The sequence below is a fragment of the Coturnix japonica genome, chromosome 14, assembly GCF_054131305.1.
Source record: "Coturnix japonica strain WE chromosome 14, WE-NBRP24, whole genome shotgun sequence".
Classification (NCBI taxonomy): Eukaryota; Metazoa; Chordata; class Aves; order Galliformes; family Phasianidae; genus Coturnix; species Coturnix japonica.
The window spans coordinates 8,901,350-8,914,495 of record NC_140676.1 but is presented as its reverse complement, the minus strand read 5'-3'; the positions used below and the strand labels follow the sequence as shown (position 1 = coordinate 8,914,495).

The 13,146-nt window shown below is 42.4% G+C and overlaps 1 protein-coding gene across 1 annotated transcript in view; it reads left to right on the top strand.

The window, feature by feature from the left end:
* The first annotated feature begins 3,211 nt into the window (after positions 1 to 3,211).
* Positions 3,212 to 13,146, top strand: part of PDE8A (phosphodiesterase 8A) — a 128,543-nt gene continuing 118,608 nt past the window's right edge. The window contains exon 1 of the mRNA XM_085515430.1: positions 3,212 to 3,336. Within this exon, the coding sequence (XP_085371556.1) occupies positions 3,271 to 3,336 (66 nt within the window). The 5' untranslated portion in view covers positions 3,212 to 3,270. The remainder of the gene's footprint in view (positions 3,337 to 13,146) is intronic.

The following is a 13,146-nucleotide window of genomic DNA, read 5'->3' as shown; positions in this document are numbered from 1 at the left end:
CAAAAGAAATATGTTTCAGACGTGTTCATGAGGATTTCTCCTTGCTTCCACATTAGAAACTCAAAGAGTTGTTTTGTCTCTACAGCCCTTCAATTTAACAACTCTTCTCATGCAGAGGTAAATGTTATTCCTGCCTGTTTTCTGAGGCAGAGAGAAAAACTGCATCATACCGTGGGCTCTCCTGAAATAAAAAAGGAAACAGATACCCAGATGCAATTACAGCTCTCACTTCCTGATCTCCACTCCTGCACTGTACTTCAAGACCCATCTTTAGACCCATCTGCATTTCTCATTTTCTTTTTCCCCTTCTTCACTTTCCTGGTTCAACTTGACAGTCAGGACTTCACAGTTACAAATGGCCTGAAAAGTCTTTTTTCCTCCAGCCTCAAGTCACCTTCTGATGCAGGGAAGAGACATCACTGTTGCTTTACAGGGGAAAACCACTGAGCTACACAGACAAATGTGTCTGGCTTGTCGTTGCCCAAGAGGTTAGTGACTAATCCATGGGGAGAGTCCTGATGTCCTAAATTAGTCCATAGAAAACCAAGCTGTGGGCTCTCCTTCCTGTGATCTGACACAGCTTGGAACAGATGTCTGGTTTACACTGAAGGTTCAAGCTGAAAACCTTGTTGAGTTTGTTTCTCCACAGCAACCATAGGAAAGTTTATTGTATGTTATACTCTGCGTGGGGAAAGTGTTTCCTTTAATTGCTCTGTTTTAAATTAGGAAATGGCCAATTCAAAACCAGAAAAACTCTGACAATTACTGCTATGGGATATCATCAAAGCAGGAGGCATAGCACGGACACCTACGTGGATAATTAGATACAGATCTTTTGCTTGTTAGTTAATGCAAACAAGTTTTGGAAGCCTAGTTTGCCTCTACTCTGGGACATAGCTAATATGTCATGAAATGGGTGACCTGTGAAGAGAAAAAGGGAAAGAAAAATAAAACCAAAATATAAAGAAATTTTATTTTTCATTCGGGTTTTTTTGCCTCCTCCCTCAAAATCCAGCAGGCAATTAGTGATCAGAGATTTTTGCCCAAGAGACTCAAAGGAATGGCAGAAAACAGAGAGTCCTTGAAGCTGCTGTCATAAAGAGCCCTTGTGAATAATTGGGCAAAGACTGGCATAACTCCAACCTGTGTGCAGCAGAATCTTCCAGCTGGGCAGGGAGTAATTTGGCTGATCCGCTGCTAGTGGGGATTGTGAGTTCCTGCGACCCTTGAATTATTTTAAAATGGGCAAAACTTGTTGTCAGAGACTCAGCGCCTTGAGGAACACAGACTCGTGTTGATCACTGGGAGAAGGCTGGGATGATGTTACACATTTGTCACCCATGGGAGATGTCAGCTTTGCTTTCCTCAGACATGTGTGGGCAAACAGTAGGATAAGGAGTGAACATCCTCAGTGCACAGCATGCTGTTCCTGTGAGATAGGAGTGTGAGTATTGCTAGTCTCGCAGCACAGGTGGGGAATCTGGGGCACACACCAGGTGACTGGCTTCAGAATTCACGCTTTCATCCTTTGCTGTCTTGCCCCACAAGAGACATCTGTGTCCTTACACTTCTGCCCTATTTTGTTTGTCATATTTGACTTCATTTCTCTGAAACAGTCGTGTAATCAATAATGCACACACCTGGCGTGCAGCTAGACATGCACTACAGTGTTTCTATTCATGCCCTAACCTCAATAGATGCTTTTAGTCAGTTACCATTTTGTAAAATGTAATCTCAAACCTCCTTAAAGACCAAGTTTAATTAAACTGCTGAGAAATGCCTCATGAAGCCAAATTTAATTATTTGATTAGCAAAAAGATGAGTGCATGAATCTAGGATGTGGTCTTGAGTAAATCACTTCTGCACTTTGTGCTTCGATGGCAAAAACAGTTTTAAACATCTGATCCCAGTACCTCTAACAACTAGAGGTACACACTGCCAGTGTGATCAATTGATTAAAAGGTTTTCTGCTTTGACAGAACTTAAGTTAATCTTTCTCTGTAGTCACCATTAGAAAATAAATAGATGGACTGCTACCACATAGACAATCATAAAGAACTGCTCAGCAAGGAAGAAAGTCATGCATTAGACAGAAGAAAAAGTGGCCAGTCCAGTGCCCTGGACTCCTCTGTTTTGGGGATTATTCCAGGGACAGCCTTTCCTGAGCAAGTCAAGCAGCTGCACTGAGCTCGAAGCCACGTGCGTCTTGGAATAGATGCCAGAGATCACAGTCAGTTTCGAAATTGTAGGGCACCAAATATCTGCAACTGCACTGCCTGATACGCAGTGCAAACAGAACAAAGAGGGCTGTTACCTGCTTTTATTTGTACTTATTGCAGCCCCCCTCTAAGACGTGCACAAAGTATTTGAAGAGGGATGTCTTTCTAAATTGAGTGTGCTCCTTTAGGTACACGATACCTGAGATAAATGATCCATTTGCTTGAGGAATCTTCCTCAAAAGAGAAAAACCTGCCTCAGCCTTATCAAGCAGCCTGATTTTTATCGACTCTGGCAGAGAACTTGAGACTATTTGGTAAATGTGTCCTTCTTTTATGAAGACTTTTGAGAAGGAAGCTGTTTTAAGCTGAGTGTGTGGCAGGCACCTGTGTGGGAGCTTGTGTTGTCTCTCCTGCACATGGTTGGGCCAATGCACCAGGCTGTGGGACCCCCAGGGCTGCTCGTGCTGAGTTAGGAACAGCCAGCTTCCCTGCGGTCTCCCCTGGATTTCTTTCATCTAATAACAATATTTATCTACCCCAGCAATAAGTTGAATGTAAGTTGGCTTTATTGCTGCAGTGACGTGGAACGTTGGTTGCTGGGTGACCTTGCCTGTGATTTTATGGCCTAGGCCAACTCTGCCGCGCAGAGGTGTGGCCAAACCGCTGCACTCCATTCTCACCTTTCTCCTGAGATGATCAGAGCTTCAGTGTCAGCTCTCTTCCACTACCTGGAAAGACAGAACCTGATAATCTGATTTTGCCATTTGTCATGTGGAAAACCTGGATCCACAAAGAAGACCCAAGGGAGATCAATACCTGAGTAGAGAAGCTGCAGAGCTTATCAGAAAGGCCAAACTCTGTGCTGCTGTCATCCAGCAAGGAACCAGGATCTGAAACCTCGGATTAGGCAAATGGCCACACAGCTCGTGTGTGGTTTACTGCTGGGATCTGACAGACTGGAATGCTAGAGCCTCATTGACTTGCTTTGGTTTTGCCTGGAGGGTGATTTAATGTTTTCTTTTGGAAACCAAAGTTTTTCAAATAAGCAGACATGGAAGAAAACGAAGGAGTAGATATTTTGGAAACCAGACCTGTCTCAAATGGTCCTCGGAGCAAGGTGAGGGCTTCTTTTTTTTTTCCAGTTACAGAAAGTATTATATCTTTCTGCTGTTTCCAGGTGACTTTGGTAGATGATTGCCTTTGGGCCAGAATGCCTGTAAATCCTACATCAGCCATTGTAAACAAGTTCAGAAATTCCTTACAGCCGGGCTGTGCTAAGCATTAGAAATAGAACTGGAATGGTAATGTTTTGGGTTAGCTACCGTCATCAACCACTGTGCTGTGGAGAGTATCAGAACAGTTTTCTAGGTTCCTGGAAAATCCATAGGTGACTTCTTACGCTAGCAAAGCCACTGCTTTATGAACTGCAGGTCAAACATATCTAGTAAGCCACAGCAAGCATAAGGTAAGACAGGCGTTAACTTGGGCAAAGAAATGGACAGTTAAACTGTGTGGAATGCAGTGTGTAGCAGCAAACTCCTAATATTCTCCTTGAGTTTGCTGGAGATCATTTACCCTTCCTAACAGGTCAGCTGTGCCTCTTGTCAAATCTTGGGCAGTGACGTTCAGAGATTGTTTTCTGTTTGCTTGTGTTTGTAATTTGATCTCATGTAACAACATTGTCCTCAGCTCACATATAACCACAGGACAACTCTGACATCCTGCCTGAAAAATCCTTGTTGTTTCCTGTGCCTGAAATCTGAAAGACTTCCAATTTGGACAGGTTAGCATGTTTGTATTAATCTCATCCTGTTACATGAGATTAAAAGATTAGTGAATTGGGAACTGGGCATTCGACCTCCATCTTGTTGTACCCCTCAAAACTATTTTTTTTTCTTATTTTTTCCAGTTTTGGAGGGGGTTGGTTGAAGTTTTGCTATTTCTGGTGCTGAGGCCAGGATTTCAGCGCAGACTTTCTTGCTTTGGAGAAAGCTTCTTTGGGATCGTGTCAGGAATGTGCCAGTTCAGATTTTAGCTCAAAACTGCTTTTTCTTGATTGGAGTTACTGGAAATTAAGAGAGAACTGGGAACCTGCAAAATACCTTTTTTTGCTACTCGTTAAAAATATTCTCAGTGAATACAGAAATGTGTGTATCTAATGACAGTACGTTTGGTTGCAAGAGCTGATTGAAACAATCACCTCGTCCCGCTGGGCATCATTCTCCTGACTGCTGTTGGTACCAGTGCTCAGCACCCTTCACCTGAGTATCTCCAACAAAAATATCCATTGCTGTTGCATCCTCTGTTATTTTTATTTTCTGATTTAAAAGACAAACATCCAGCTAATGGGCACAAGCAAGTAATGCTCCAAAAAAGCATCCAACCAACCAAACCAAAAAGAGATGAAACAACAGAAGTTTTTGAACACTGAGGGTGAAAATTGTTCCCCTTGAGTATTTGGCAAGTGGACAATGATAACAAAATACGTTCACAAAGCTCCAGAGCAGCTTGCAACCAAAATGGCTGCGCTTTGGTGGTGTTACCCATCTCAGATCCTGACTCTTGTGGAGGTGGAGAGTTAAAATGATTTGTGGAAGTACTGTGCAGCTGTGCCCCTTGCTCAGTCATATTTCTACCTATCTGCAGGCATGCATTGCTTCAATAATTGGCAGAGCTCTAGATCGAGTTCAGGGGAGCCTGGGCAGGATGCACGGCTGTGGAATGATAGAATATGCCATATAATCATTTGCACTCTCTCATGGCCTAAATATTCAAACAACTTGTTAAGTTTTACATATTATGGTACCATGGCTCATACAATGGGATTTTCCCTCTGCTGATCTGGAATTTTCTAGTTTTGCTTTAAAAACTGAAAATTATTTTTATTTTTATTTATTTATTTTTTTCTCTGGGAAAAAAAACAGTAGGATTTTTTTTTCAATCTAATTCAATTCAATCTTATTTTTTCAATCTTTATTGTGGTCTTAAGATACATAACTAACAAAACAAAACTGCAGCAATGTGACAGCACATTCTTCCCAACAATTACCAAGAAATAATATTGAGAACAGCTCACTAACCAGCTGTTCAGCAACTGCCTTCACTTCTTTTTTCCTAAGTGCAAATCTGCGTTTGCAAATAACTTGGTGTGTATGTTATTGTTGGTACAAATGTTACTCATTAGAGCCTCTTTGTCGGCATCGCTAAATGTGTAATTGAGGATCCAGCTACAAACATTTGCTCGTGTTCCCTGCCTTCGTGTTCAGCTCAAGAGGATTCGGTCTCATTTCAAGATGCAAGTGAAAGTGTGTTGATGTTCGTTGATTTGTTTACTATAAAAACATAAAATATCGTTATTTTCCATAATTAGGAGGGACAATGGCTATGCTGTGACTCAGGAGGAGACGTGCATGCAGGCTGGCTCGCACCAGTGCCAACAGGGCCCTGCTTTCATAGAATTTTAAATGCGCTTGTGGGGTTCTTAAATAAAAAGAAGCTGGTTAGTTATTAACTTGCAAGAATATCTGATTTTAGAGAACAGAAGATTACAAAACAAACTGGATTTTCACCAGCTCTTGAAGGGCAAACAGCACACTGCGTCTGGGGGGAGAGAGAGAATTTTCCCCTTGCATTTCCCTGCAGTGTGTTTGTGCTGAAGCTTTTTCGCTCTCCTAGTACTTGATGTAAATGTTAATTAGCACTCCAGGGAAAATGTGTTAACAAATGTACCTTTGACACAGGTCCACAGCCGTGCTTTGCTCTGTAGCTGCAGGCTGGAAAGATTAGCTGGCAAAACACCTTGTGCTGCTTTTGAGGAAACTCCTCAAACACAAACTCAGCAGCGCTTGCTGCGCGCTTCGGCTTCGCTGCTCTGTTGCAGCTCAGGCTGTACATGCTGCTGTGAGGAAGAGGTGCTTGGGAAACCTGAGCAGCTGTAAAAAATAGGAGCTAACTCCTGGAAAAAGGAGGCCTGAAGCCATTAACAGGCTGCAAATAAGTCTGCCTGGGCTGTTGTTTTCACTGAATTAGGAAAAATCGTTTTGACTTAGTGCGAGCTTTGGCAGAAATGATTCTTTCTCCTCTCGTAGTTCTGATCTTGATTAGCAATAAGTATGGGTGGGAAAGTCATCACTGTAAGCTGTTAGAGTAGAAAGGTGACAGTAACGCTTTCATGAACTCATTTATTTCCTTTCCATTAACTGCAAGTCAGAGATTCAGAAATGGAAATCCTTCGGAGGTGGATTTGTTATTAGCGATCAGACCATCTTTAACTCATGTTGGTACACAGACATTCCAGTGCTGTCTGTCCAGTTTAATTCCTGATCATTGACGTATTTTGTACCATAAATTCTGTGAAAATATATGCAGCCCTCTTCCAAGATTTGTCCTGTTCAGCTGTTTCTTGCTGTGCAATATCAAGTATTGATTTATTCCCTGTGAGGAACAGCTCATTTAAGATGAACACACTGAGAAGTGAACTGGTGGTTGGCGACCCTACCTACTGCAGGGAGCTGGAACACAAGTCATTCTATAATTCTATGATTCTATGATTGTAAGAGCCCAAGGTTACTAACAGCCCTATGTAATTAGGTCAGTGATTTCAACCCAGCTTGCCTGGATCTGGCTTGGGGTTTGCACTAGCAATGACAAACCCCCGAGAGGACAGTCCCTGTGTCTCAGAGGGATGAGCGGTGCAGCTGTTGGACATCTTCTCTGTTTATGCAGCAGGATTTCATACAAAGGGTGCTCATATAACAACACAATCTGGCTCTGGCACTTACATGTAGCCCTTGGTGGGTATTTGGAAGAATTTATATAGCTTGTGATGACCTAGCCTGGTGCAGGGCCATCAGTGTCCACTTTGGAGCTGACTTTGAGGTTTTCTGAGGCATCAGTGAGGAGTGGCACAGGCAGAACACGGCCACGTGTCTGAGCTGCAGGTAGCCCAGAGGACACAGTGCTGACCCCCGGGCAAGTCTGATCACCCAGCATGGCTTGGACCTCTGCCTTGTTGGACTGTGGATGTTGCTTTAGTTGCTTAAAAGGAAAACATTTAATAAATGCTGAATTCTTGTTGGCCCAAAGAACTGAAAGAAAAATCACAACATTCCCTAAATCAACAGATGGCAACTTTCTAAACAAAATCTGAATGTCAGCCAGGAACTTAGACTGGATGCTGTGGCCAAACAAGTCCTTGAAGCTGCCAGGCCCAGGCTGAGCTGGGAGCTCTGCCTGGTGATGTTAGCCTGGAACTCAGAAGAGTTGCTTGTGTATGACCTCACCTGGTTTGCAGTCAGGAAATGTGATTATCGCTTCCACAGAAGTGCACCTGCTGCATGAAATATGCATTTATACTGGACATGTCCCATGTTTTTTGTTTTCTGTTTCCGCATATGGAGTTAAGGTTAATGTTCCATACACTGTGGACAAATAGTAGTTGCCATGAGTACCATTGCCTTGAATTTCCCATCTACTGAGTGATTAACTTCCGCACCTTAATTTTGCTTTATTGGTTTATTTTTCTAATTCCTGATTTCCTTGGTTTGCTCTCTCCTCATGAGAGCAAACCAGGACATTTCACAGGCTCCTTGTATCTTCCTGGGCATTGCATTTTGCACACTGGTCTGGAGGAACACGTAGGGCGTTGCTTTGCAACGTGCAGCGGCAGATAAGAGCAGCGTGACGCCCAGCTCCCAGAGGCCACGTGAGCCTGGGGCTCCCTAGGGAACTCCTCATATGCGAGGTGTCCCCAGGCACAGCTCTGTGCCTGAAAGGGCTGCACGTATCTGATGGACTAGGCAAGCCTGTGCTATGCTGCTGGCTGCTCTCCCCAGCGCCTTGCAAACTCTCTGGATGCTTAGGTTTATTCCATAATCCCAGCCCTCCAGAAAGTGGCATAAAATAATATTGAATTGGGAACCGCAAGCTATAAAAACATAGCTCTAGTTGGTAAGTAAAATGAATAAGTAGCTGTTAAATGCAAAATGAAAAGGTAGAACGGGACACTGGGTGCTTTTGCTGTTTAATCTGAAGTGTTTTATAAATAAAGCTAGGTTGCTACACATTGACAAAATTGGTCACCCCCTAATTTAAGGCATATCATGGGCAATGGAAAAAGTGGCCCATAGACCTGACTAATATGGATAGAAATAGAGAGCAATTTGGAGAAGTAATGATATAATTCCAGCCTTGTAACTGCAGACCTGCAAACTGGACAGCAGCACTATCAGTTTACTGGCGCTTTCCTCCAGCAAACTTAGAGCAGCTGACGTAGATAATCTGAGACTGTTTACTTTGAAGTCATGATAATTAAAGCTAGAGTGTCATCTGCACTGTAATTAACAAGCTCCTCTACAGCTAATTTATTCTGACAGTATAGATTAATGATGGTAAATGACCAGCAAGCATTTATCATGAGGTGATTCTCTGTTCTGCGGGCTGCCTTAGACAATGACAGGAAGCGATTGTTAAGTTTTAGGCTATTGTCCTGATGTAATTCTGCATGCTCATTTGTAGCTTTGTTTTGCAGTAAAACTCATCCAAGGGCTTAATAAAGATTTAGTTATGGCCCCTATGAGGCTGAGCCATGTTTGTAAATGGGAGAGACACAAGCTGGTGATACTGCTCTGATTTCCCTGTATCGCAGTGTTTGTATCCCTGCTCAATAGGAGCCAGGACCAATTGGCTCTTCTGAAAATCAGGAGCTTTAGCTGATGGTGAGAGGTTTAAAAGACCAAGACAGGCTGTATAAAGGAGATGCTCCCCAGAAGGGAAGGTATCAAGTTCCTTGCACACTCAGTGCCTCAGGGGCTTTCACTAGTCCTGCTTGCAAAATCTTAACTTTCAAGTCAAACCGGTCACGGCTCAGGGGACAGCACCATGTCATGCCAGGCAGAAAGTCATGAAAAATGATACAAATGAAGTGAAATTTTCCAAGGTGTACATGGCTCTCAATCTCCTGTTACTTCTGGCTAAAAGTAGTTTCATCATTGGCTTTCCTTAATAATAGCTTCCTTGTGTACACAAGGACTTAGCGTGGCTGATTTTAACTGCGTCATGTATTGCCTCAAGAATACTTGACTAACAAGACGATCAAAATGTGCTGTTCCGTGTGTCAATCAATAGGAATTAATATGCAGGATCCTAGTGAAAAAAATGTGAGATTATGATGGAGATTTGGTTTTCTTTGCACTTAAGTGTTGCTGTGAGCAAACAAATGCTAATACAGCGAGCATTGTTTCTGCTCCCCTAGGCTGGCATTTTTCTTGTTCCTTGCATGTTCCCCCATTTTTACCAATCCAAACCTCCCATCTTGCTGTATTGATGCTCCTTCATGTTTGCAGCAGAGGTCTGAGATTTTTGAGTTAAAGCAGTGAAACAGCAGATAGCGATAGCATCCCTTGAAAGACATTTTGGCCATTTCAGAGGATGCTCACTTAGCAACCTTTTTACTACCGAATTCAAATTCAGGCTGTCTTTTGAATAGAAATGTACGTAATACATTTTCAAAGGAAAGAGTATTTCATGTCAGTTTTCATTTGGAGTGAGAGGTAAAAGTTACCTACTCTGAAACTCGCAGCTCACATCCCATTTCATTTTTGTTCCCAACTGTAGCGAAGGGAAGATGGGGAGAGTTGGATGATACAGTTTGGCTTGAAAGGGACAACTAATTCCCTTTCCCTCCTCTCAGAAGGTAAATATGGGGACCAAGACCTGCAGTGTGTCAAGGGGGAGAGTGTTATGGGATTGGCCCATGCACAGGGGCACTGATAGTGTCTGCTTTGGGAGCAGCTCTCCAGTCATTGCTGGCCACAGACACACAGTTGGCCAAAACATCACCTACCCCACACAGACTTGTCAGGCTCTGCTATAAGTGATTTGCTGATGTGATGTTTGGTAGGCCATTGCTTATAGACTTGCCCAAGCACAAAGCTTAAATGCAAGTGCCTTCAATGTTTATAGGAAAATACTGCTGTGCTTTACCCTGGGGGCACCAGCTTGGCCCTGGTGGCTGCTGACTGTAAAGCGGTGCTCCCTATGCTGCTGGTCTCCACTCCATAACCAAATTGTTTCTCTTCTGTAAGTGACCACACAGGGAGAGTAAATACATGAGGGGAAACAAGAGGGGTGGGGAGAGAATGAAAGTGCAGAAACGCCTGTTTTATTTCCCTTGGAACAAAATCTTTTGGGAAATGAGTGCATGGGAATTGTTGCACTTTCTCCAACCTCAGAGGGATGATGACGAGGTGCTGTTGTAGAGGAGGAGCATGTGGATTAAAAAGGAGGTCTCTGAGGCACTGAAGCCATGGAAACTCACAGTGTTGGCAGTTGTCGTGTTAGTGTTTGCTACTGTTGGCTGTAGAGATGCCTGCTCTGCACTTTAATCCCTGAAGAAACTGGGGTACATGTGAAAGGGTCGATAATCTTTGCAATTTTTCCACCAATGAAATATGAAAATAGGGGTTGGGACCAGAGCTGGATGAATGTGGAGTGGTTCTGGTTTGCTATTTGAACACCCCACCCTGAATATGAAAAATAAACAGGTCAAATGAAACCAAAAGCAGAAGTTTCTTTGGAGAAAATTTAGAGGTTTGGGAAGAAAAGAAAAAAATGCACCATGTTTTGCTCAGTACTGAAGCGCCTGATGCTGCTTTATAAGCTCTTCATTTTGGTTCCATTTCATTCTGGAAAAAAAAAAAAAAAAATTAAAAAATCAAACCCAAGCCATTTAATTTAGAAAATACCAAAGCAAAACACTTAACAGAATCACACAAGAGTTGATGCTGGAAGGCACCTCTGGAAATCACCAATGCCAACCCCTCTTCTCAAAGTGCATTTGAATGTGCTATAAACAGTTCTGTTTTGAGTTTCTCTTTGTGTCATTTCCCAAATTTGACTTAAATTCCGAATGGGTCTGGAGCCCACAGATGGTATGTTGGGGTGGATTTAATACATATTGATTTGTCTGGTTTTTTAGGCTTCTGTTAGGAATATTTGTGTCCCCTTTGCCAGGTTGGCAATGTACACCATTTTTGGACTGTGTATACAAAGTGTTTCCCAGATGTCATGGATTTCACATAGTCCCTCTTTTCGTCTTCCATTTGGTTTGATATAGCCAAGACAGTCTGACCTCGTGTTTGTTTATTATAGTGCACTTCTTTCTTGTAACACTTAAACTTAAGAACTTAAGTTAACTTAAGTAAACTTAAAAAAGTGTTGGACACTTGTGGAAGGAAGGCATCTGTACTTGTTATGAAAAATAAGCACACACTGTCTGGTTGGCTTCATACCTGTGCTCATGTGAATCAAAATGCTCATTGATGTCTGCCAATGATTTACTAAAGGGACAAAATAGGATCTGCTATTTATCCATTAACTTCTTTTGGGAGAATTAAAGGGTGAAGGGGCAACATTCAGAGCACATAAAGAGCAGCTGGTGACCAGAAACATGAATGAATGACTAGGATGACTCTGCTTTCAGCCTTGGATGTGCCCAGAAGTTTCATTAAAGCCTAAAAAAAAGCCCTCAGAATTAGGAAAATAATTATCTGGTGCCCATGACTGTCCCTGTCCCGTGTTCTGTGAGCTTTGGTAAGGATTTTTAATTATGATTGGTGTGGTTTGGACACCGACTGGAGCGGTAAAATAGGTCTTGTCACGCACGTTGTCATAAGGAGCGGTGTGCATGAATGAGGAACTGTCCTATGCTGACTGCTAATGTACAGCTCAAATAAAGCACAGCCCTGCTCTTGCTTCCAGCGCTGCATGAAACGTGCTCGCTCTTTGTGAAATGGAAGGACAGTAATGGTTCTGTCAGCAAATGCAAGTCAGCACTTCTTTTTTTTTTTTTTTTTCTATCAAGGTTTATTTTAGTTTCCTGTTCTGCCTTTTCTTATTGCAAATCATAAAACCAGACTCAGGCTCAGGGGTTCCTTTGCAAAACCGTTCCCTCATGCTTACAGCTGGAGTAATTTTCCAACATGGACATGAGCTCACAAAATGTTAGTCTGACTCTAAAGATTTTCCAGAGTTGGCTGAAGGTTTTGGCTTAGTTATAGAATCAACCATTCCAAAAACCATTCTGGAGTGGATTCTGGATAACCTGGCACCATTTAAAGCATTAAGAAGTCATGCATAATTTGGCCTTCTAAAATATATAAGGCTTTTACATTTCTTACCTCAGAAATTATCTTTCTTTTCATCAGATATCAGCTGTTTCCAATTGCTTCAACCTATTTTGTTCACCTATTTTCCTCTTTTTAAAAAATTTTTATTGTTTCTATGCATAACTAAATACCTTCTTTTAATCAACTTGAAGTAATTCCTTTTTCCATTCATCCACTTGCTTGTGCTGGTTTCTTTTCTGATTGGAATGCTACATGAATGTCATATACTGAAGGAGCAGTATCATCTGTGCAGTCCTGAGTGCCGAGTTACTTGGCTTCATTTCTGCGGCTTAATAAGCGAAAAACATGAAGACAGCTGCCAGTTTCTGCATGTTTTTGCTGCTTTACTTTCTGCAGCTCTGAGCAGAAGTGCTGAGGCCACAGCAGCTCGGCACAGCATGATGCCCATGTCCGTGGTCTGGTTAGTGTGCCACTTCCTGACTTCTAGTTAAAAGCACGGAATAAAAGCCTTATAAAATGCATCCATGCAAGTTCTGCATCAAATGTGACTGAGTGTTGCCACTTCTTGGTCCTGCCAGCTCTGTAACACCCAAATACAGCTTTGCTCTGCATTGATGTGTGGCTGGCAAGCATGTCTGCTGCTCTTAAGTAACCTTGGTTTGTTGCCCTCAAATTAGAATGAAATTTCTCCAACATTATACAAGATCTCTTGTATAATGGCCAAACACCCACCAGAATTCTGATCAGTGTTCATGTCACACATGTATATTATATATACATATATATATAGCTGTGCTCCA